This window comes from Cordyceps fumosorosea (genome assembly GCF_001636725.1).
Source record: "Cordyceps fumosorosea ARSEF 2679 chromosome Unknown scaffold_17, whole genome shotgun sequence".
NCBI classification, from domain to species: Eukaryota; Fungi; Ascomycota; class Sordariomycetes; order Hypocreales; family Cordycipitaceae; genus Cordyceps; species Cordyceps fumosorosea.
The window spans coordinates 448,568-468,356 of record NW_017387317.1 but is presented as its reverse complement, the minus strand read 5'-3'; the positions used below and the strand labels follow the sequence as shown (position 1 = coordinate 468,356).

General features: G+C 54.0%; 6 protein-coding genes across 6 annotated transcripts; 2 read left to right on the top strand and 4 right to left on the bottom strand.

The window, feature by feature from the left end:
* Positions 1-2,627: 2,627 nt before the first annotated feature.
* Positions 2,628-3,649, bottom strand: ISF_06590 (hypothetical protein; the record flags this gene model as incomplete). The annotated part of the gene is made up of 3 exons (XM_018850194.1): positions 2,628-3,247; positions 3,318-3,437; positions 3,583-3,649. The coding sequence occupies 3 exons, from the start codon at positions 3,647-3,649 to the stop codon at positions 2,628-2,630; spliced, it is 807 nt and encodes a 268-aa protein (XP_018702682.1).
* Positions 3,650-4,644: 995 nt separating this feature from the next.
* ISF_06589 (hypothetical protein) lies at positions 4,645-5,935 on the top strand (the record flags this gene model as incomplete). The annotated part of the gene is made up of 2 exons (XM_018850193.1): positions 4,645-4,836; positions 4,898-5,935. 2 exons carry the CDS (start codon positions 4,645-4,647, stop codon positions 5,933-5,935), a joined length of 1,230 nt encoding a protein of 409 aa, XP_018702681.1.
* Positions 5,936-6,074: 139 nt separating this feature from the next.
* Positions 6,075-10,615, bottom strand: ISF_06588 (hypothetical protein; the record flags this gene model as incomplete). Its single annotated transcript, XM_018850192.1, has 5 exons — positions 6,075-6,559; positions 6,618-9,686; positions 9,740-10,126; positions 10,178-10,278; positions 10,332-10,615. 5 exons carry the CDS (start codon positions 10,613-10,615, stop codon positions 6,075-6,077), a joined length of 4,326 nt encoding a protein of 1,441 aa, XP_018702680.1.
* A 597-nt stretch (positions 10,616-11,212) lies between these two features.
* ISF_06587 (THO complex, subunit THOC1) lies at positions 11,213-13,856 on the top strand (the record flags this gene model as incomplete). The annotated part of the gene is made up of 5 exons (XM_018850191.1): positions 11,213-11,494; positions 11,540-12,298; positions 12,354-12,509; positions 12,564-13,475; positions 13,533-13,856. 5 exons carry the CDS (start codon positions 11,213-11,215, stop codon positions 13,854-13,856), a joined length of 2,433 nt encoding a protein of 810 aa, XP_018702679.1.
* A 461-nt stretch (positions 13,857-14,317) lies between these two features.
* ISF_06586 (Translation initiation factor IF2/IF5) lies at positions 14,318-15,562 on the bottom strand (the record flags this gene model as incomplete). Its single annotated transcript, XM_018850190.1, has 1 exon — positions 14,318-15,562. One exon carries the CDS (start codon positions 15,560-15,562, stop codon positions 14,318-14,320), a length of 1,245 nt encoding a protein of 414 aa, XP_018702678.1.
* Positions 15,563-17,040: 1,478 nt separating this feature from the next.
* On the bottom strand, positions 17,041-18,792 carry ISF_06585 (Cytochrome P450; the record flags this gene model as incomplete). The annotated part of the gene is made up of 5 exons (XM_018850189.1): positions 17,041-17,206; positions 17,267-18,105; positions 18,182-18,322; positions 18,379-18,409; positions 18,464-18,792. The coding sequence occupies 5 exons, from the start codon at positions 18,790-18,792 to the stop codon at positions 17,041-17,043; spliced, it is 1,506 nt and encodes a 501-aa protein (XP_018702677.1).
* Between the last annotated feature and the right edge of the window lie 997 nt (positions 18,793-19,789).

Genomic DNA, 19,789 nt, shown 5'->3' with positions numbered 1-19,789 from the left:
CTGATGGGCTTCCTTTGATTGGTAGAGATGTTGATCAAGTCAAGCTGGGCTGAGCGGCGAGTGCGCTACCGAACATGTCAAGGTTCAAGGCCGGCTATTAGAGGCATCCATTTTATTATTCTTGGCCCGGAGCCCATCGATTATCGAAGATGCAGTTTTTACTTGGTGCCTGAAAAGACTCTCTTTGGGTTTAGGGATCAGAAATTGGTGTCAGGTACAAAACGTCTTCTCTGCGTTGCGGATTATTGCTTCGTGTAAGCGCGACCCGTTGGTTGGGACTTGCAAACTCAAGCTCGTCCACCGTGCTGTGACAATACAAAGTCTAAATCGACTATACAAAAAGCAGCGTTCCCCCGCGATACCCTCGCCCTCGAAGTTCTGCTCTATCACCACCCGGACACACAAGACTGTCAGACGCAGATCGCCTTAAACTCGACTTCATACCAATTCAGCCGGCCTATATACGCTTCAGCGTGCATCCATCAACAAACATAGATTTTATTTATTCTCTTGTGTTAAACAGAAACAATCGATTTTGGTCGGCGATCTATTCTTTTAAAGAGTCAGACAACATATGGGCAGTCAGTGCTACAGGCTCAAACGGGAACCCTCTATCCCGAGACAGTAGCCTTGCGGCATATTTTTGTATTCCGATTATTCGCTACGTGCTGCATCTGCTGTAGATAATCCCGAATTTGACCATTCCGATTATTCGCTACGTGATGCAGCTGCCTTAGACAATACCGAATTTTGGCCTAGAATAGAGGGTTCGCTCTTGGCCGATGTACTCGTTGTGTCTGTCGATACTGATACCGGTTCGCTCAAGTCATACCGGGTGCTGAGTGACGAGAGACAGCATTCTATCGGTATATCTGTGTTGGATACACGCAAAATGCAGGGCAGCATTACAGACGCTAGTGCGCACGATCAGTGTTCTCAGCCTATGATCCAATGCTTTCAGTTTACAATAGGACAGGTAAAGTATGTCGGCCGGGTGCGTGGCCGATTCCTTTTTGGTGACACCAAAGCTATCGCCTTCTCCGAACTCAAGCCTAAATTTCAGGCCATTGTTGGAGGGCGGGAGTACATACTCGCTCTTCACGGCACCGGTGAAGATATGAGGGTGCTCCGACAGCTTGATATCTGCCAGCAAGCACAATATGTTCTTGACACGGCCTTTGCGTCGCAATTTCCTCTACGACGCAAAAGCACACCTAGCTCCGAAATCATGGTGGAGATGCTCGGGATACATTTCGATAACCTGCATGCGGCTGGCAATGACGCTCATTTTGTTCTCAAAGCACTACTGATGATTGCGGTGCGAGATGCACAGATCCATCATGTGGTTCCTAATAACAGAGATGTTCTAAGCGTGCTGACGGCCCTCGAAAGTATCGCTCACGCTCCTACCTCGGCCCCGGCCCCGAAGCCTTTACCAAAGCCGCCAAGGGTGAAGCAACCGAAGCAGCCTAAAAAGCAGGATACAGCGCGAACGAGAAGAAGGGCACGGAGGAAACTGGAGCGAGAAACTCGGGCATTGGAAGAATCTGCCACTACCAGTGGTGGTGACCTCTGCGCAATAGAGCCTTGAGCGGCGCCTCGAGCAGTAGTAGCGCCTCGCACAGCCTCAGGCACACGACGTGTCGCAGGATTCTTCTCTCGTCCATCTTCCTTCCGTCTTGGCAGGGGTTCGAAACAACCCAGACCAGGATGGCAGGTAAATTGACTCGACTAAAACAAAACTATCAGCCACCCGGAACCCCTATTCCAACGTTGCAAAACCGGGTAAACGCAACCTCAGACGTAGGAACGCTTAAGCATGTCCGCAACGGGCTTCCAAGTTCCAACCTTTAACTATTCACTGCTAGGTGAAGCACCTATCGCCCTACAGGACGGGCTATTGCGCACGGTCATCCGAGGTCTGTGACACTAGCTATGACGGAGAAAGACTTGGCGGCGCGTCTCAAGATGATTTTCTAGGAAGAAAGAAGGAAAAAGGCAGACCGTGGTTGTCGCACTGGCAACCCGTCAGCCACTATTCATATGTACCCTCCCATGTTCTCGGAGAAGCAAGTTCCACCTACTGGCGTTGCATTCAGGATTTAGTCGCTTGACGGGCCGTCGTGCCGTCATCCATGTCACAGTAGCATTTACTATTTTCTGCCAGCAGCGGGCCGTAGAAGAATGGTGAATAAAAATTATAACCGGCCGATCATTGGTCGTAGTCAAATCACATTTATACGAAATGCAGCACCCAGGTATCACTGGGTCAGGCCTCGGCCTGACATGTTACAAGATGGGCTGTAAGACGCTACTAGCCCTCGACTTTACCAATAACAAGGCCCAAAAACATAGCAGGTGCTTCCTACACTGCGACAGAGTCAGAAATTTTCTGATGAATGAAAATTTGGAGTGATTCTTTTGTCCAATTGTGCTGAGAAATTGGTGTGCGTGCTAGGCTCGACGTATTCTATACGAATATGGACAACATTGCCACAATAAGTGCTGATAATAGTCAAGGGAATTTCTGTCTAATTAATGCCTGCTACTTTGAACAATCTGGTTCTAATCGATGTCGTTGCTGGTAAATCATCATCTCCGTAGAGTAAATGTGTTGGTTGGTGCGGTCATGTTGCAAGGGAAATCCCAAGCAGCTGAGCTTCACGGCTACTTAGAGCCGCTTCGTGGAGAATGAAAGACTCATCGCCACCATCCGATGACTGGGACCCGTCTCGCCTCCACACAAATGATCCCTCCCGCGGCTCCAGGCTGTGTCCCGGCACCGCCGGTCTTCCGCGGCTGCTCCCGTACCCGCGAAGCCGAGCCGTCACATGCACGCTCTCGTTCGTGCGCTTCCCCTCGGCCGCCTGCACGTTGGGCACGCGCGTGTGCCGACCCATCAGCGGCCACAGGCCCTTGACCGGGTCGCCGATGGAGTCGTGCCAGGCAAGGGCGCTCGGCGCGACGCCCGAGACGGGCACGTCGGCGTCCATGCGGTCGAACCGGACAGCGAGCTTCGCCTCGTCAAAGACGATGCCTGCGTGCTTCTCCAGATTGGCGACGCACCACGCGAGGACGATGTCGCCGATGCAGCCGTACTCGTCGTCCTTGGCGACGTCACCGTGGCCGCCGAGGAACCAGAGCTGCTCCAGGACTTGGCTGGACGCCTCGTCAATCTGCATCAACGTCGGCCGGAACGGACCCCGTGACTCATGCAAGGCAAGCACATGCAGCAGAACTTGGACATCTAAAACATCGATTATGCTTTAGATGAGACTCGCACGAATGTTCGCCTGAATTGCGTTCACGTAACTTACTCGAGGCCGCATTTGTCTCCATGAACTGTTGCTTCTTGATGAGAGGTGACAGCATCTTGAGGAAACCAAAAACTCCGGTGTGCGGGATGCCCAAGGCGCCGACCGTGTCAATACAGAGGACTTTTTCAACCAAAAATCAGCATGCGGACAAATAGAAATGACCGAGGGACCGGCAGGGATGGGATAGCATAGTGCAGGGTAGGAGATTTATCTCTTTGAACAAGTCGCAAGAGAGCATGTGCTGTTGGGCTCAGCCATGACTTACGAGTTTTGACTTCAACATGAATACCTGAAATCAAAATCTTTAGAGCCTGGTTTTCCGGATTGAGCATTGTAGAGTTTGTGGCTTACAGTTGTACTTCTTCCTCAGATGGCTCGCAACACCTCGCTTCAAGAATTTGCCCGAGGTATATTTATCGTAAAGATCACGAAGGACGTGTCGATCGCCATCTTTTGGTAGGCCAACGCGGTCGAGAAATCCTATAAAGCTTCGACCTGTGTATGATCCTGTAGGAGATGCATCAGTAAGGACAGTACACGATGCGTTCGGCACCAACAATTCTCACCACGACTGTATCCTATCACAACAATGGCATCGCCAGGTCGAAAGTTCGTGGCCAGATCGCTTATGGCGTCAATGATTGTGGACGTGACCTCGCCAGTCGCAAGACCACCTGGAAGCCATGTTAGTTAAACATAGTGCGACTGATACAGCTTGTGAATACCTCCGATATACTTTTCAATCAATCCACTGCGTGCTCCAGGCCCGGGGTAGTACCTGATTTCCAAGTCGTCTCTCTTGCGAATATAGTCAAGAATAGAAGCAACTAGAGTATTGTTTGACGTTGCATTCCGATTCGCCCAAGTCCCGTCAAAGCAATAGATGCGAAGGCGTGGCATAATAGGTTCGTCGCAGCGTCGCACTCGCACCTGTGGAGGATGGAGAAGGACTATCAGTGCGACGTAGTGCGAAACAGGGTGCGACGGCAGAAAGTGGGCGGCCTGGGCTACCTGACAAGCCATAAAATTTGGTGCCCAACGGCCCAACGCCGTCGCACATGGCTGGACTTGGGCGCTTGCATGGCAGTCACGTGAGGTTGTCCATCACACTCTACACATTTGTGACTTGCGCCAGCGGCTACGTTATCGCATCTCAGCCGCTGCGCCAGATCGCATTACATTCATCTTGCTCGAACTGACCCCTATGGTTGGCCTGATTGAATCTCATCAAACACATGCGCGAAGGCCACCTCGTGAGCTCCAGTTTTACAAATGCGATTACTGCAGAAGAGACAAGAAGAAGGTGTTGTTCAGCATCCCTCACCCCATGTGTGAAGCGTCCGCCTTACTCACAGTTGACCTTCTTCCCCAGTGCCTTCCGACAGATCGCCGGCATCCGCAAAGGTGCGACCGCTGCTCGGAAAAGGGCCTCCCATGCTCGCGGCCCGTACGAAGTCGCGGTTCTAGATCGCACGCTGGCTCCGAAGCCAGCGAACCACCGGCGTCGTCCGCAGCTCCTGTATGTCCCCAATAATAAACAGAGTCATAAAACCAAAGTCCTCACAGCTAACTCAAAAAAGCCATCACCTCAGCAATCTACACGAGTGAATCCCGGCCCCGGCCAGAGAGCTTTTGACCGCCCGCCTGCACCGCAAGATTACTGGCTACTAGGGATCTCAGGCGCGGACGATGCAGATCCTTGTCGCATCGACACCATCATCCCGGAGACCTCGGCTCTTACAACCCCGCCAGCGTCCACCGAAGAGCCGGCCGTCGCCGTGAGTTCCCGGGGAAAGGCCACCGCTACTATGCGTCGTAGCGCTATCGCTAGTTCTGGTCTCCCGAGCCTAGCCACCCTTTTTCAACCACCAGGTCTAGATATTCGAGTTGGGGACCCCCCCCGCCACGACCCTGACGACCCTCCTTCCGAGCGACCACTGCTCGCCTGTCCCTTCTACAAGTTTGATCCGATCGCTCATTTCCGATGCTTTAGGAAGTACGACCTGCGCAGATACTCCGACGTCAAGCAGCACATACTCCGCTGCCACACCCTCGGCACCCAGTACTGCGCCAACTGTTGGCAGGTCTTCCAGCCGAACCAGGAGGCCGAGTGGGAGGCTCACATCCAGCAGCGCGGCTGCGAGCGCCGCCAGGGACCGGAGGACCTGCGCCCGAGCGAGGTGAGGGCGCTGACAGCGCTCGAGTTCGACGGGCCGCTCTCAGACACCTCCAAGTGGGACGCGGTATGGGACCTGCTCTTCGTCGGCCATCCTCGCCCGCCGTCGCCGTACATGGACCCCGGCTGGTCCGAGCTGGAGAGCATGATGAACCACTCCTCGAGGACGGCCGCCGTGCAGGAGAGCCTGCCGTCGCTGCTGCGCGAGCAGGGCATCGAACAGGAGGCCGCAGTCAGGCTGGCGGCGCGCATTCACGACCTATACGCGGCAGCATTGGTAGCACCGACGACAACTAGCAGGCATCGCCTACAGCCTCCCATCGACGCACCCGAAAGCAATACCGGAGTGGTAACCCGTCTTGACTACGAAAGCTTTGTCCCGCCACATGATAGACCATCGCATGAAAAAGAAGCAACAAGCCCAATTGTAGTGTCACTTTAATAAGTCCATTCAATTTATTTAGTCTAGCAGTTCATACATGCAGGAGACAAAATATAAAACAACCAAGCCAGCGCCAAATCAAGCTTCCCGAGCCAAAAAAAAAATTACAGAAATTGACCTCACCCATGCCCTATGACCGTTAGTTCGCCTCTCCTTCGCGAATCTCTTGAATATCCGGCTCCACCACATCATCGTAGTACGTAGCCTGAGTCTCCCCCTCCACCTCGCCGCCGTCATCCTCCTCCAGTTCCTCGGCAATCGGCTCCACCACGTCCACCATCCTATTCTCCGCCTCGAGCTGCTTCGTCCTGGTGCTCGTCATCTCGAACACGTACTGGCCCAGGTGCTCTACGCCCTCCATGGCGACCTCGTTCTCGACCGGGCCGTCCTCCTCCGCGGCGGCGGGGCGCTGCGTGGGCCACAGCTCACCCGTCACGAGCATCAGCTTGTCCGGGCGCGACAGGAGAATGTCAAACGCCGGCCGCAGCTCGTGACACGCCTCGAAGATCTCGCGGCGTCCGAGAATGTACAGGCCGAGGCGGGCGCGCGACATGGCGACGGTCATGCGGCGCACGTCGCGCAGGTATCCGACCCTCGACGTGCGAGTGAGGGAAAGAATGACATCTATCAGCAGTTAGTTTCATAGTTCTCCGAGAAAAAAAGGCATCCCAAGGAAACATACAGTCGTTCTGCTCTCCCTGGTACTTGTCCACCGTGGCAACAGCTTTGGGCATGCCAAAGATCGGGTTTCTCGCGCAGCGGTGCGACAGCACATCTCTAACAAGCGCCCTCTGTCCGGCGTACGTTGTGAGAATGCTGATCTTGTCTGACGGATATCCGAGAAGTCGCATGTACTGGTAGATGGCAACAGCATACTCGGCCTCGCCTAGGTTCTGGATAAAGTGCGGTGTCGGCTCCATCTCGCCCTTGCCCTTGTACTTCGGTACGTTGATGAACTGAAAGTCAAACTTGAAGCCGGCGTTGGCTTGCTTGAACTCGGAGTTGACGCTCACATCAGGTAGATTATCTAGCTTCGGGTAGCGCCACTGGTACAGGCGGGCAATGGACGGGCGGGCACGGCCTTGCTGATCAAGCGAGATTGTCGGCACGCCAAGCCGAACAAAGCGTGAGAACAGCGACTGCTCCAAGTTGGCGTAGTGGCGGAACGCAAGACTCTGAATGACAGGTGAATTCTGGAAGTGATCACCGCACAAGACAACTCTCTGGAGAGGCACCTTGCCATTGACAGGCTTCTGCATGGCCAGCGGAATAAACGTCTCAATCTCTGTAATTTGGGCAGCCTCTTCCATCACGACGTTGTCATAGTGGAAGCCGAGAGCAACTATCTCTGCCCTCCGGATGGCGGCGTGTGTCGTGGTCATGGCAACGATGCGCGCCTCGCTCGTCAGTAAGTAATTGGCCTTGTCTCGCTCCCGGCGCAGGATTTCGAACGGCACAATATCGGCCAGTTCGGAGAAGATCTTTTCAATGTGCCTGTAGCAACCTTCTGCAACATCAATGATCTGGTCACGCTCAGCCTCTGGTGGGAAGAGTGGCTGGGGCGCATCCGCAAAATAGCCGTGGAATGGGAAAGCTTCGATGATTTGTGCCGCTGACGATTCTTCCGACGCGATGACATGTTCAAACTTTTTCCAGGCCGGCTGAATGTAGACCGTATTAAAGTATCCTGCCGTCTCAGCAGAGTTGTCGTGGGCACCAGGGGCGCCTAGGCTGCTGGCAAGCTTTCTGACTTCGAACAAGAAGCGGGCACGGTTATCAAGGAATGAGTCGACACGGCCATGCTTGCTGAAGCTTCCCTCAGTGGCAAGCTCCTCTTCGCCGTGGCCAAGTCGAAGCAAGTGTCTTTCGTCAATATCGAGAGCGATGATCTTGGCGAAGAGCTGATTCAGTGCCTGGTTGCTGTGGGCAATCAGAAGCGTCTTTTGCTTGGGGAAGTTGTGATAGATGTTGTGAATGATCTGAGTCGCCACATCCGTTTTGCCCGTTCCTGGGGGTCCGATAACGACCGTCAAGCCAGGTTGAGAACCGGACATGATAGCCTCAACCTGAGCTGGCGTGAAACGAACAGAGTTTAGTTTGGGTGCGTCGATCGGGTAAGGGCCCTGGTTTGGTGGCTTATACGTGGTAACTTTGAGCGTCTCTGCCTCCACTGCCGTTATAGGCTCGGCGTCACGGCGCCTCTTCTTTGAAGTCTTGGCTGGTGCCTGGACTTCGGGCTTGTCCAGTGTCTTCAGAACGTAAGGTGGCCCGAAACTACCGTCCACATCATCGCTCGGCTCCACGATCTTTCCTGGTAGACTTTCGATGAGATGCTGCCACTCCAAGAACGTATCGTTGTAATCGACCGTCTTGATTCGGTTCGGCAAATTCTTGTAGCTTGCACCAGCTGGATCGCCATAGCCCAAAAACACTTCATGCAGCCAGCTAGGCAGAGGCGCATCAGAGAGAACGAGGTTTCGAATAGATTCGAGAACCGGTTTGAAGTTGTTTTCACGACGGCCTCTTCTGAGAAGCAGGTTCACACTGCCATACACGTCTCCCTTACCTGCAGCAGCCAGGGCTGCATCCTTTGTATATGTGTGGGGATCAAGCTTCAGCTCGATACGACGCTTGCCGTCACGGCTTCTAGGTTCCTGTCCGTGACGCCCCTTGTCATCGCTAATGTGGATGACCTCGGCAGCACGCACTGACACAACTCCAATCTTCTCCAGTTCACTCAGGGGGGCTCCGTTTGTAATAGCATCATTGGCAGGCGGCTCCACTGACAGCAGGAATACCACATCGTCTGGTCGGAGGGAGTCCCACTCCTTGCGGACGTTTTCGTTGAGCCTTCGCACATCAAATGAGACTTCGGCCTTGACCATGGAAGGCTTCGAATCGCCAATCAGTGCAGGTACAACCTCGAGGATCGCCGGCTTGGAGATTGACATAGCCATCTTGGAGGTTCCAGCGAAATGCGTCTCGCCTGGCTTTTTGGTCTCTGGTCTGAGCCGGCGGAGCGTCGTCTCGATATCTCTTCGGATGCCATAGAAAGCCTCGCACCGGTAAAGAACAAGGGCTCTCCAAAGGAAATCTCCTGCGGACAGGTATTGTAGGTTCAGTTTAGGCAAGGCGAGCGGATGCGATCCGTCATAGGAGTCTGCTCTTTGGAAGCTGGCATCAAACAATGTCTTTTCCGTGGGGACAGCCGACAGGGTCTGGGCAAGTTCCTGGAACGTCTTTTTCCGCTCAAAGGTGGTCAGCATGCACTCTAGTTGTAGTTGACGGCCTGTTCGGAGTTTCAGGTTCTCTGGGTATGTTGTTCTGATGCCAAGATACCCAGCGAGTGACGCAACCTCCTCATCTGTCAGCGCGTCGAGGAGACTTTTCAGGTCCTCTCGTTTGTCGATGGAACCGTAGTTGGAGAGGGCAAGGACCGTGAGCTTCTCCTTGAAGTACTTGAGGGCGGTGCGCTGCAGCTTGCCAAGCGACTTGCAGTGTTTCTCGTAGGCCTCTTCCCGAGTCAGTTGGGCTCCCGTTTGGTCGTCAATTGCAAAATATGTGAAGTGAGCAAGCAGAGCTTGGAGATCGCGGAAGAGGTCGTTCGCTTCGTCATTGTACATGGGAGAGAGTTTCATCGCCGGAAGGAGGTTCAGATCGTTTTGCAGAGCATTTACATATCGCCTTGTTGGTAACTGGCTCTGCAAATCTGTGATAAATTCGATGAAGCGTTCGCAATACAGATCTTGCTCTGCCAGGGATGTTAGCTTTGCTTTTGTTAAGGAGCATAGGGCGGCGGCTTACCTGGTTTGCGATTCTGTTCGTAAAGCAAGCTTAGAAAATCAAGAAGAAGAGTGTAGAGCCAGGACCGCTCGAAACGTAGACGAGCTTTGATCGTATCGTCGCCAGCGTCGAAGCGCTTCTGGGCCGCCCTCCAAGATTTCCTCAACTGCGGGGTCTGGTCCAACAGTCGGTCGCGTTCCTGGTCTGTTGAGATGTTGTGCCAGATACCGATAGAAACCAGCGGGGCGCAGTCTCGTCTCACAATGCTCGAGTCCAAGCTTTGGAATGCATGGATCAGGAAGCAAAGCAGATTCGTTCGAATGGTTGTCGCAAGCGTTCGATCGAGCGTCAGCGACAGTACGCGACGGAAGAATGAGGAAAACTCTTCGGGGTTCTGTTCGAACAGAGCTGGATTTGGTTAGTAGCTTACCGACGAGACAAATTGTTGCGCAAACTTACTCCAAGTCTCGAGGTGCTCTCTGCGCTTAACGTTGATGATCAACGCCATCAACAGGACGTGGAAATTTGATGCTTCTTCTGTATATCCGGGCCATAGATAGCTGTTTTCTCGTTAGCACAAGGATTCTTCGCGATATCTTCAGGAATCCTCTACCTTTCCAGCGTCTGCAAGCTTTCCAAGAGAAGCAATGACTTGTACTGGAAGCCATCTCGCTCGAGAACCTCCCAGATGCTTTGCTTGATGACATCGTTCTTGACCTTGACCTTGGTCGTCTTCTTTGTCTTCTTCAACCAATGCGCTCGTGCCACCTGCACGAATTGGTGCTCCTCCTCCTCGACTTCGGCAGGCGTCGGGCGCTCGCCGGCAGGTTCTTCGTGATCGGCGGGTGCCTTGGCCTTTGCAGCGGCGCTGTTTTTGAGGCGCTTCGCGTTAGGCATTGTTTCAAATCTCGATCGTCATGAGATATGCGTAGCTTGCGATCGGGTTGACGAGTTTGAATACTTTGCAGAATCGCGCGTGATTGCAAGCAAGGTGAATTGTGATTGTCGTGCGGGCAAGGGAATCCAAACATGCCTGTCGCTAACTGCCTGCTTGACTCCGAAATTTTAGCCTCGCGGCAGCTGCTAAGCTCACGCGTGCCTGCCTAGGTGTAGGGGGCTCAGGTACCCCCACTGCCTGTTGTACCTTGAATAACAACATGCACCTTGATGCTTTATAAAAATCTCCTCGTTGGAAAAGAGATTATTCTTTTGTTCATCAAATTGCGCTATTTGCGCTCTTAACTACTCAAACAGTGTCGTGTGCAACCCCCCCCCCAAAAACTCCATCGCTGCCTTCTTCCATGACCCTCAACTCAAATCACATCTCAACAACGCGCGACAGCAACGCGGCAGCGAATCGATCGGTGTCGAAAGTACAACAACTCAACTGCACGACAAATTAATGCGCAAGTAGGAGGCGGATTTCTTACAAGCTCTTCGCCTATCCTCTGCCTGGGGCGGACGGCCCAGAGGCGCGTCAAAACCTGCGCCGACATGCCCGCCGTCGACATGGACAAGCCTCGCGTGGCTTCGGTTGATACCTTTGTAGAGCTACTTTCCAACTTGCTAGACGAAGCCTCTGCAGCCAAGCAGTCATCAAGCATCGAGCCCGCGCTCACCAAGCCCGACTTTGCGGACCTGGCCTCGCGCGTGGACGCGGCGCTGCCGCAGCAAGACAAGGATGCTACGGACAGCGATGCGGCTGCGGCAGACCTAAAAGGCCGCCAGTTTGCGATTGTCGAAGGCGCATCGAGAGATCTGTTTGGTGCTTTGATAGTAAGTCGGCAACAGTCCCAAAAGCGAAACCAGGCCCTCTAACAGGTTCGCAAGGCGTCAATCCCAATCGACTCTCCCGATTTCGTGCGCATGTGGAATTTTCTCGACATCCTCTCTATTCTCTCCGACGGTGGACAATGCGACCCGGCGCTCGTCTTTTGGTTGGTGGAAGAGCTGCTCGACAGCCAAACAATCGCGGGGTGCCGCCACATCTTTGATTTTCTCGAGTCTCGACGCGAGCGTATGACTGCCAAGAATTTTACGCAAAAAAAGCTTGTTATACTCCGCAGCTGTAACGAGCTCCTACGACGACTGTCAAGGGCCGAGGATACTGCCTTTTGCGGTCGTGTCTTCATCTTCATGTTTCAGTGCTTTCCGCTCGGCGACAGAAGTTCTGTTAATCTGCGCGGAGAGTATCACGTTGAAAATGTTACGACATACGAAGTCACGTCAAACGGCGACGCTACCAAAATGGATATCGATGCCGAGGCTCCAGTTGCCGCAACCAACGGCGAGAAGAAGTCAGACGCAAAGGAAAACAAGGAGAGCCATCTCACTTCTGAGGAACTGTACCCTCTGCTCTGGTCGCTCCAGGAGAGTTTCAGTCAGCCCACAACGCTGTTCGATCCAGCCAAATTTTCTCACTTTCAGCGCGGTCTAGAGGAAACCATGAAAGCTTTCGAATCGCTGCATGCGGACGATCAACGGTCGTTAAAGCGCAAGCGCAATGACGAAGGCACAGCAACGATAGCAGAAGCGTTCAACCCTAAATACCTGACAAGCCAGGATCTGTTTGAGCTCGAAGTATGCGGCTGCAATTCCCCTGAATTTCAAGAATCTCACTAATCACTACTTGCAGATACGTGACTTGTCATTTCGACGACATGTACTCGTGCAAGCTCTCATCATAACAGAGTTCCTGCTGTCTTTATCTACAGAGGGAAAGCAGAAACTCTCCGGCCTCCCGGCTGCAAACAAAGCTGTCGTATACAGCGCACAACTAAGTGAAGAGAATGTAAGGAGGAACTGGCTCCCACTTTTGGAATCGATCAACTGACCTGGTGTGCAGACAAAATGGGCGACGGAAACCAAGCGACGGATATCGGAGTATCTGAAGCAAGGCTTCGACGGCCCCTACTTCTTCCGCATGGTGGAGACGGTGCTCGCGCGCGACAAGAACTGGGTGTTTTGGAAGATGGCCAGTTGTCCTCCCATAGAGCGGGAGCCCGTGACGGCGGCCGACTTTGTCGAAGCCAAGTCGTCGGCCGAGCGCATGGCCACGAGCAAGCGCCTGCGCCCGACGCCCATGGGCGCCGTCTCCATGGAGTTCCTTGGCCGCGGCGCCGCCTCCAAGACCACCATGGACGAGCTCCGCCCGCCCGTGCGGTACCAGCTGCCCGAGCTCGAAACATTCCAGCGGCCGATCGCCGACGACGACTTCGAGATCGACATGCCCACCAGCGACGCGACCCGCGCCGCCGCCGTCTACGGCAAGTGGAGCAAGAGCTGGCGCGCCTTGCGCATCGCCAGCCGCACGCGCCTCGCCGCCTTTGACAAGATCGACGACTCCAAGGCGATTGGTGTCGTCTTCGCGGAACCCACCGAAGCCGAGGACAATGACGAGGACGAGACCGGTGACGCCGCCGTCGCCTCCGAGCAAGATATGCCAGCGAACCGTGCCGCCGTCGTCCTCACCGGTACCGAGCCCGAGACGCTCCGCGCCGTCGCGGCGCGGCTGCTGGACAAGCACAAGGGCGTGTTCGCGCCGGTCGTGCGGCACACGACGCGCGCCAAGGCCGAGGGCGAGTCCGCCGGCAAGACGTTCCACTTCGTCAGCGCGCAGGAGTTTGGCCAGCTGCGCGACGGCGACCGGCTGGTGGAGCACGGCGAGCGCGACGGCAGTGACTACGGCACCAGCACCAAGGCTATCGACGCCGTGACGGAGGCTGGCAAGATTCCCGTGCTCCAGCTCGACATCGAGGTGCGTTGTCCTTCTCTTTTGACGCCGCACATATATATGTGTACTAACTACTTGTAGGCTGCCCAGTTCGCCAAGGACATGGACTTTGAGGCGCGCTACGTTCTCCTAGGCGCATCCGAGGAGTCGGAGACGCCCTACGACACCGTCATCGCCGTGGGTAGCGACGCCGGTGACGAGGGCCTCGACAAGGCCGCCACCGAACTGAGCGCGTTCCTCTACGGCACCGCTGCGGCTGCGGCTGTGGAGGACGATGACGAAGCCGAAGAATTTGAAGACGACCCCGCGGACGATGAAGATGGCGATGACGAGAAGGAAGAGGAGCCGACCAACGGCGATGCCGACATGGCGGATGCCGATGGGCAGCCGGAATCGAATGCGTAGGCGTGGGAGAGAGAAAAGAATAGAGAAGAAGAATGAAATGGGGATATGAATGAGCCTGGTGTCTCATCTGGTTGGGTCTTTACTTAGAGCTTACTTTTTCTTTTCCTTTTTTGGTGTTGATATTTTGCTATTTAGGGATAATTTAGCGAGCAGGTGCCGCTACATGTACAATAAGAAGACAGACGGAGACTTCCCAATACATTCACGTCGATACCCAAAACTCAATCAACTACGTGAAAATAGCATGCACATTCACTTTCTGGGTATCTTGGACCATGTAGAGCGAGTAGAGTTCCATTTTGACTATCAAAGTAAAACATGAATTTGCACATGACCACCACCACATTGATTTTCGGCATTTTGTTCGATCAAAGCAAAAGCAAGGGCAAGAAGACCCCTTCCAACGTTGTCAAGCATACAAGGGGGTAGAGGGCCGATGCACGAGCAGAATTCTGTCGAAGTTACTCGTCCTCCTCGGAAGATTCCTCCTCCTCAGCCTCCTCAAGCCACTTAAGGAAAGGCTCAGCAGCCTTGCGGACCTTCTTGCTGACAGCGAGATCGGCGTACTTCTTGCTGGCCTTCTTGCCCCAGGGCAGAACAACTTCTTCAGTAATGAGGTCATTGTGGTAGTACAGCTGCAGAATCTTTACAATCTGCGGATAGACGTCGGGGTTCTCCTCGGCAAGAAAACCCAGGAGACGCTCTGTACCACCAAGGAGAGCCTTCTCATGCTTCTCGGAAGTGCCAATCTGCTTGATCATTGCGGCACGCTTGGGGATCTGGGCAGTAATGTTCTTGTCAAAGAGGGTCTGAACGAGGACCTGAATAGTCTTGTGCTTGCCCTCAATGCCTAGCTCCTTGGCCTTGACGTACACCTGGATGGAGTCAACGTTGTCGATGCCATCCTTCTCCTTGGCTTGAGCCTGGATCCACTGGCCAAGCTCGTCGTAGACGCTCTCACCACCGGCTTCGTCATCGTCAATGTTGAGCTTGCCCTTGAACTCGTCAGGGAGCTGAGACTGGCGAGCCTTGACGGCTTCCTCGCTCATGTCGACAGCCCACTCATCGTCTCTAACCTCGTTGTCGCTGTCAATAGCGGGAGCAACGCGATCAAACTCGTCATCGCTAGCATCATGGCCGTTGGCGCCGTTGGTGCCGTTCTCGCCGGAGTGGTCGGAGCCCTCGTCGGCAGAGCCATTGCCATTCTGCGCGGCCTCCTTCTTGGCACGACGAGCAGCCTTCTTGTCTGCCTTGTTACCCTTGCCCTTCTTGCTCTCGTGCTTGATAATGAAGCCGGAGAGCTTGAGACGAATATCGACATCAGTGCGGTGACCACAGGCCTTGCAGTCGAGAATGATGCGAGGGTCTTTGATTATGACGACAGTCTCGGGGTTGCTGCAGCCTCGGCAGAGAACAAACTTCTTGATGAAGCCATCAAGAAGATCCTGGAGCTTGGCGGCCTCGTGGGCACCGTTGATGATCCAACGGTCGTCCTTGGGGTCGGTGTTGGTCTGAGCTCCAAGCTCAAAGGCAAAGTACTTGATGACGTAGTTGGGGTCACGGCTGAGGGCCTTGGCGACGTTGACGAGGTTGACAATGACGGTCTTGATACCGTTTCCTTTTCCTTCAACCTTGGTGATGAGTTTCTCCATCTTGTAGCGATAGAAGTTATCGCTAACTTCGCGGTTGACGTTGACAAGAACCATGATTGCGGTGTTTTAATTTTTTTTTATCTTTTAAAACAAGGTTGAGGAGATTTTCCTCTCAGTGGATGGGGCAGACTTGATGGACAGGGCTCGGAGGGATCTGAACAGACAAGGCAGTCATGAAGACTTGAAGGGGCAGTGCGGGGCAGGAGTGCTGTGGAAGCTGGTTGGGAGCAACAAGAAGAATCACAAAGGACTACTTGTGATTGACATGAGTTTTTGCGGGAGAAATCTTGCGTTAGATATGGTAGGCATGAACTCTTGCGTTGTCGGGCAAATGTCAACCGTCGGAATGGATATCGGGAGAAGAGGGTTTGCGCCGTATGTGAAACAGCTGCAGCTCGACGATGTGTCTGGACACGTTAAACTGGTCGTGCTGATACATAAACAAGTCTTGACGAGCTGGTGTATTGCTGGGTAATCTGTTTCTGCCGTGGGAGAGACCAGGCAAAATCGGATCGGATAACGGGAGGGGAGTCGAAGTTCGCGGCGGGCGGACGACTGACGAATGGTTGAAGAAGCGGGGGAGACGTTTGTTGAATTTTTAAAATTCGCGATGCGAGAAGGCTGTTTGACGCACTGCGACCGATGAAAACAGTCTACAGGCAGGATATGCGGTGTCGATCTGGTTGGATTGGCAAAACGCTGTGCGGGCAGTTGGCACGGTTGGGTGAAGAAGGAAGAAGAAAGAGGAGGAAAAAAAATGTGCAGTGCGGATGACATGCGCTTGGAAATGTGGCAAGTCCGGGTATGGCCCGAGTTTTTCGGCGTTACAGGGAGTGGTGTGTGGGTGGTGCCGATGGAGGCAGCCAGGAGGCACACTTACGGTTGTGATATTTGATATGTTTATTTTCATTCTATTCTATTTTTACATTTTTTTCTTTTTTCATCTCAAAAACATTACGCGTTTGAGGTGTTACAAGCCTCAGCGCTCGAATCCCTGTAGGCACTGGCATAAGACGCGTTTCTGCTGGCTCTTCAGTGGACAATACGTTACATTCAGCGGTTCAACGCTACAATATCACACTAAATGCGCAGCCCATAGGGCTCCTGCGGCAAACAGGCCGCTTCCCATTCATGAAAGAGGGGTCCTTTGTCTATTCACAAACGCCCAACAAACCTCACGGGAAAAGTGTGACCCAATGCAGCCGCTGATAATGTTTGCCCTCTATAAGTAATTTATTCGCGCTTGCACGCACTTCTGCCTGGCTTGCTACGTGGCTGTCCTTTGTCTACAACCTGCGTCGACCTGCGTTGTCGTCACTGACTCAGGTAACACGCGCTCCTCAGTCACTTCACAGCTTCGCAGCTGATATCACACAAGCAACTCGTCAAATCCAGAGACAGTGCGCCTCGAAATTAAGAATTGATATTTAACATCATAACTTCTCGCATCAGACATAACCCGCAAGCATCCGTTGATATCCCGGAAAAGCCGCGTGAGACAGAATATAGCATCGCACATACCCATTCAACACTTACTCTCGGGGTCGGAAATGCAGCAGACACCTTTGCCCTATCGGCCTGGCAGAAATAAGCTGATCTGACATTTCCATCGCCTCCTCCTTCATAGACGCGTCCGGCAGGGTGGTGAAGCTGGAGTAGACGTCCCGAAGCAAAGTTTTCATCTCCGCAAGAGCCAGGCTACATCATCCCGTTATTAGCCACGCAAAAACTCACCCGACAATAAATGCACAAACTTACTGCTTCCCGATACATCCTCTCCCTCCATTTGCAAAAGCGAACAACAATCGCCGTCGATCCGCATCGCCCTCCTCCTCCAGCCAGCGCTCCGGCTTGAAAGCGTCCGGCTCGGGGAACAAGTCATCGTTGATCCGGTGCACCGAAAACGCCTGACAGCTGGCAATCGTCCCCGCCTGTAGCCAGTAGCCGTCGACCACGCGCCCACCCTCCGGGACGTAGCGCGGGAGCGACATGGGGATCGGCGGGTAGCACCGGAGGCCCTCGCACACGACGGCGTCCAGGTACGGCAGCTGGTCCAGCGGCGCCGCCGGGTTCGCGCGCAGCTCCGCGGCCAGCCGCTCCTGCACCCGGAGCGAGCGCGGCTGCGACAGCTCCCACAGCAGGAAGCAGAGCCCGTCACCCGTGGTGTCGATGCCGGCCGCCATGTGGTCGAGGCACTCGGCCGCCATGTCGATGGGCTCCAGCTCGGCCGACTTTTCCTCCAAGCGGCTCATGAGGGTAAATGTGGCGGGGTCGTGGCTCTTGCTGGTTTCGAGGACGTAGTTGTCGGCCAGCGGTGTCTCCCGAGGCTTCGCAAACAAGTACAGGACGCTGCCAAAAAGACGGTGCAGCGTGGGTGCGTAGTGGGAGATGAGACGGTCTGCCAAGGTCAGTGCTGGGTCATGAAGGGATCGAGGCTCGGGCGCACTTTGTAGACTGTCATCTGATGCTACTTGGTGCATCATGTTCTCGTCATTCTCGTTCTCCAGGCAGTCGGTGCCGCGGGGATGGAACAAATGATGGGTAATGCAGTCGCAAGCGTAGGCATGTAAAGCTAAACCGGTCAGCACTTCTGAGGACTATATCGGCAGTCATCTTACATACACATCTACGCGAGTTAGCTGGGCCATGGAAGTTCAAGTCAAGGTCACTTACAAAGACGTCAGCGGCTCCCGAGGCCGACGCACAACGGCGCACAAACTTGGTCGACCGTTCCTGGATACCGGCCATGGAGGCGCTTCTAAGGATATTGGTGTTGGCGTAGCGATCCGCCAGGATACGTTTTCGCTTTGCATGCTTCAAATTTGTTTAGTAGTAAGAACGGACAGATAGAGGAATAGTGTATAGCCTACATCTGCCTTGTTCAGCGTGGTGAACATGGTGCTATCCGAACGTCAGCTTTCGTACTGCTGCTAGGCTAGATGTCACAGCTCGTACCGTCGTCCATAGATGGTAAACATGTCGTAGAACTCCGTCTTGTCATAGCCACTGCCGCCTGAGCAGTAAATCTCCTTGACGGCCGCCCACGACGTGAAGGCGACCTCGTTGGGCGCCACCCGGACCACGGGGCCATACCTGCGGTGCAGCGCGTGGATGTAGACGGTCCTGGTCGCGTTTATTTCGTTCCACTTGAGCCACAGCGACGTAAACTTGGAAATCGACGGCCCCGGCAGCCGGGCGAGTGGCGATCGCAGGCATCGGGCCAGGTACACCGCCGCCAGCAGCAACACCGCGACAGCGACGGTCAGCGGGGAGGCAAGCAGCATGGTTGTTTTCTAAAGTTGGTATTTGGGTGTACTCCCCGTTTTGTGCAAAGAGAAGAATCAGAACGACTAATATTAAAAGCAGATGACAGTTAGACGAGAGTTGTTCTCTGCAGTTACAGCAGGGGGGGGTCTGCGGATATCTATATCTAGAGGGAAGGCAAACTATCAATGCGCAGGTAGTCACCGGCGAAATCGGGGCGCGCCTTATCAACTAGTTAGCCAGTTCCACAAAGCCTCTTTTTCCATGGGTTGTTGGAACTGGGACGCTTGCAGTTGTCGGGGCCAAGACCGGACCATCGCCGCCCGCCGCCATTTACACTTTGTACCCCGGTTTTCGGGCGACCGCGGGGTCCGCTCAACGCTGCGATGGCGATACGACTTCAGCACAACGAGGGAGATAAGTCGGGGTAAATGGTCGATAGGTGCATTGGGCTGCAGCCAAATCTCTCATCGACTGCCTCTAATTGCTTAGCGGATATGTCTCGAGAGGGGCATGGAAGTGAGAGGCACCCCGCGAGAAACATGCCGAGTGGGACGCTAAGGGAGTGCGAGGACGGTCATGATGGGATTGATAGGCGATTTAACGTTGGTTAACTTGATGGCCTATGTTCATTTCGCCGAATACATGTCGATCAAAGAGATGGGGGATGTTGCTGAGTTGCGTTCGTCCTTGGTTGGTGTCGCAAGTTCTGACCCATGACGTAGCTGAGCCTACATGAAAGGCCGTAAAACTCCAGCAGGTATACCGGTCAAGATCTAGTTCATCTGAGACATGACTAAATACTCCAATAAGAGGCAAATTGATATCGTGCTGCCTCATCACCCTCTAAATGTTGCCTTTTCCCGAAGTTGAATCTCTAGCTACCCTGTACCTGTATGGGACCAGTGGCTTCGGCCCATGGCCCACCCTCGACGATGGTTCACTCCTTGAATCCGGACGTGACAGTAAGCAAACTGGCTGATCATGCTTCCAATATGGATCTATACCGTGAAAATT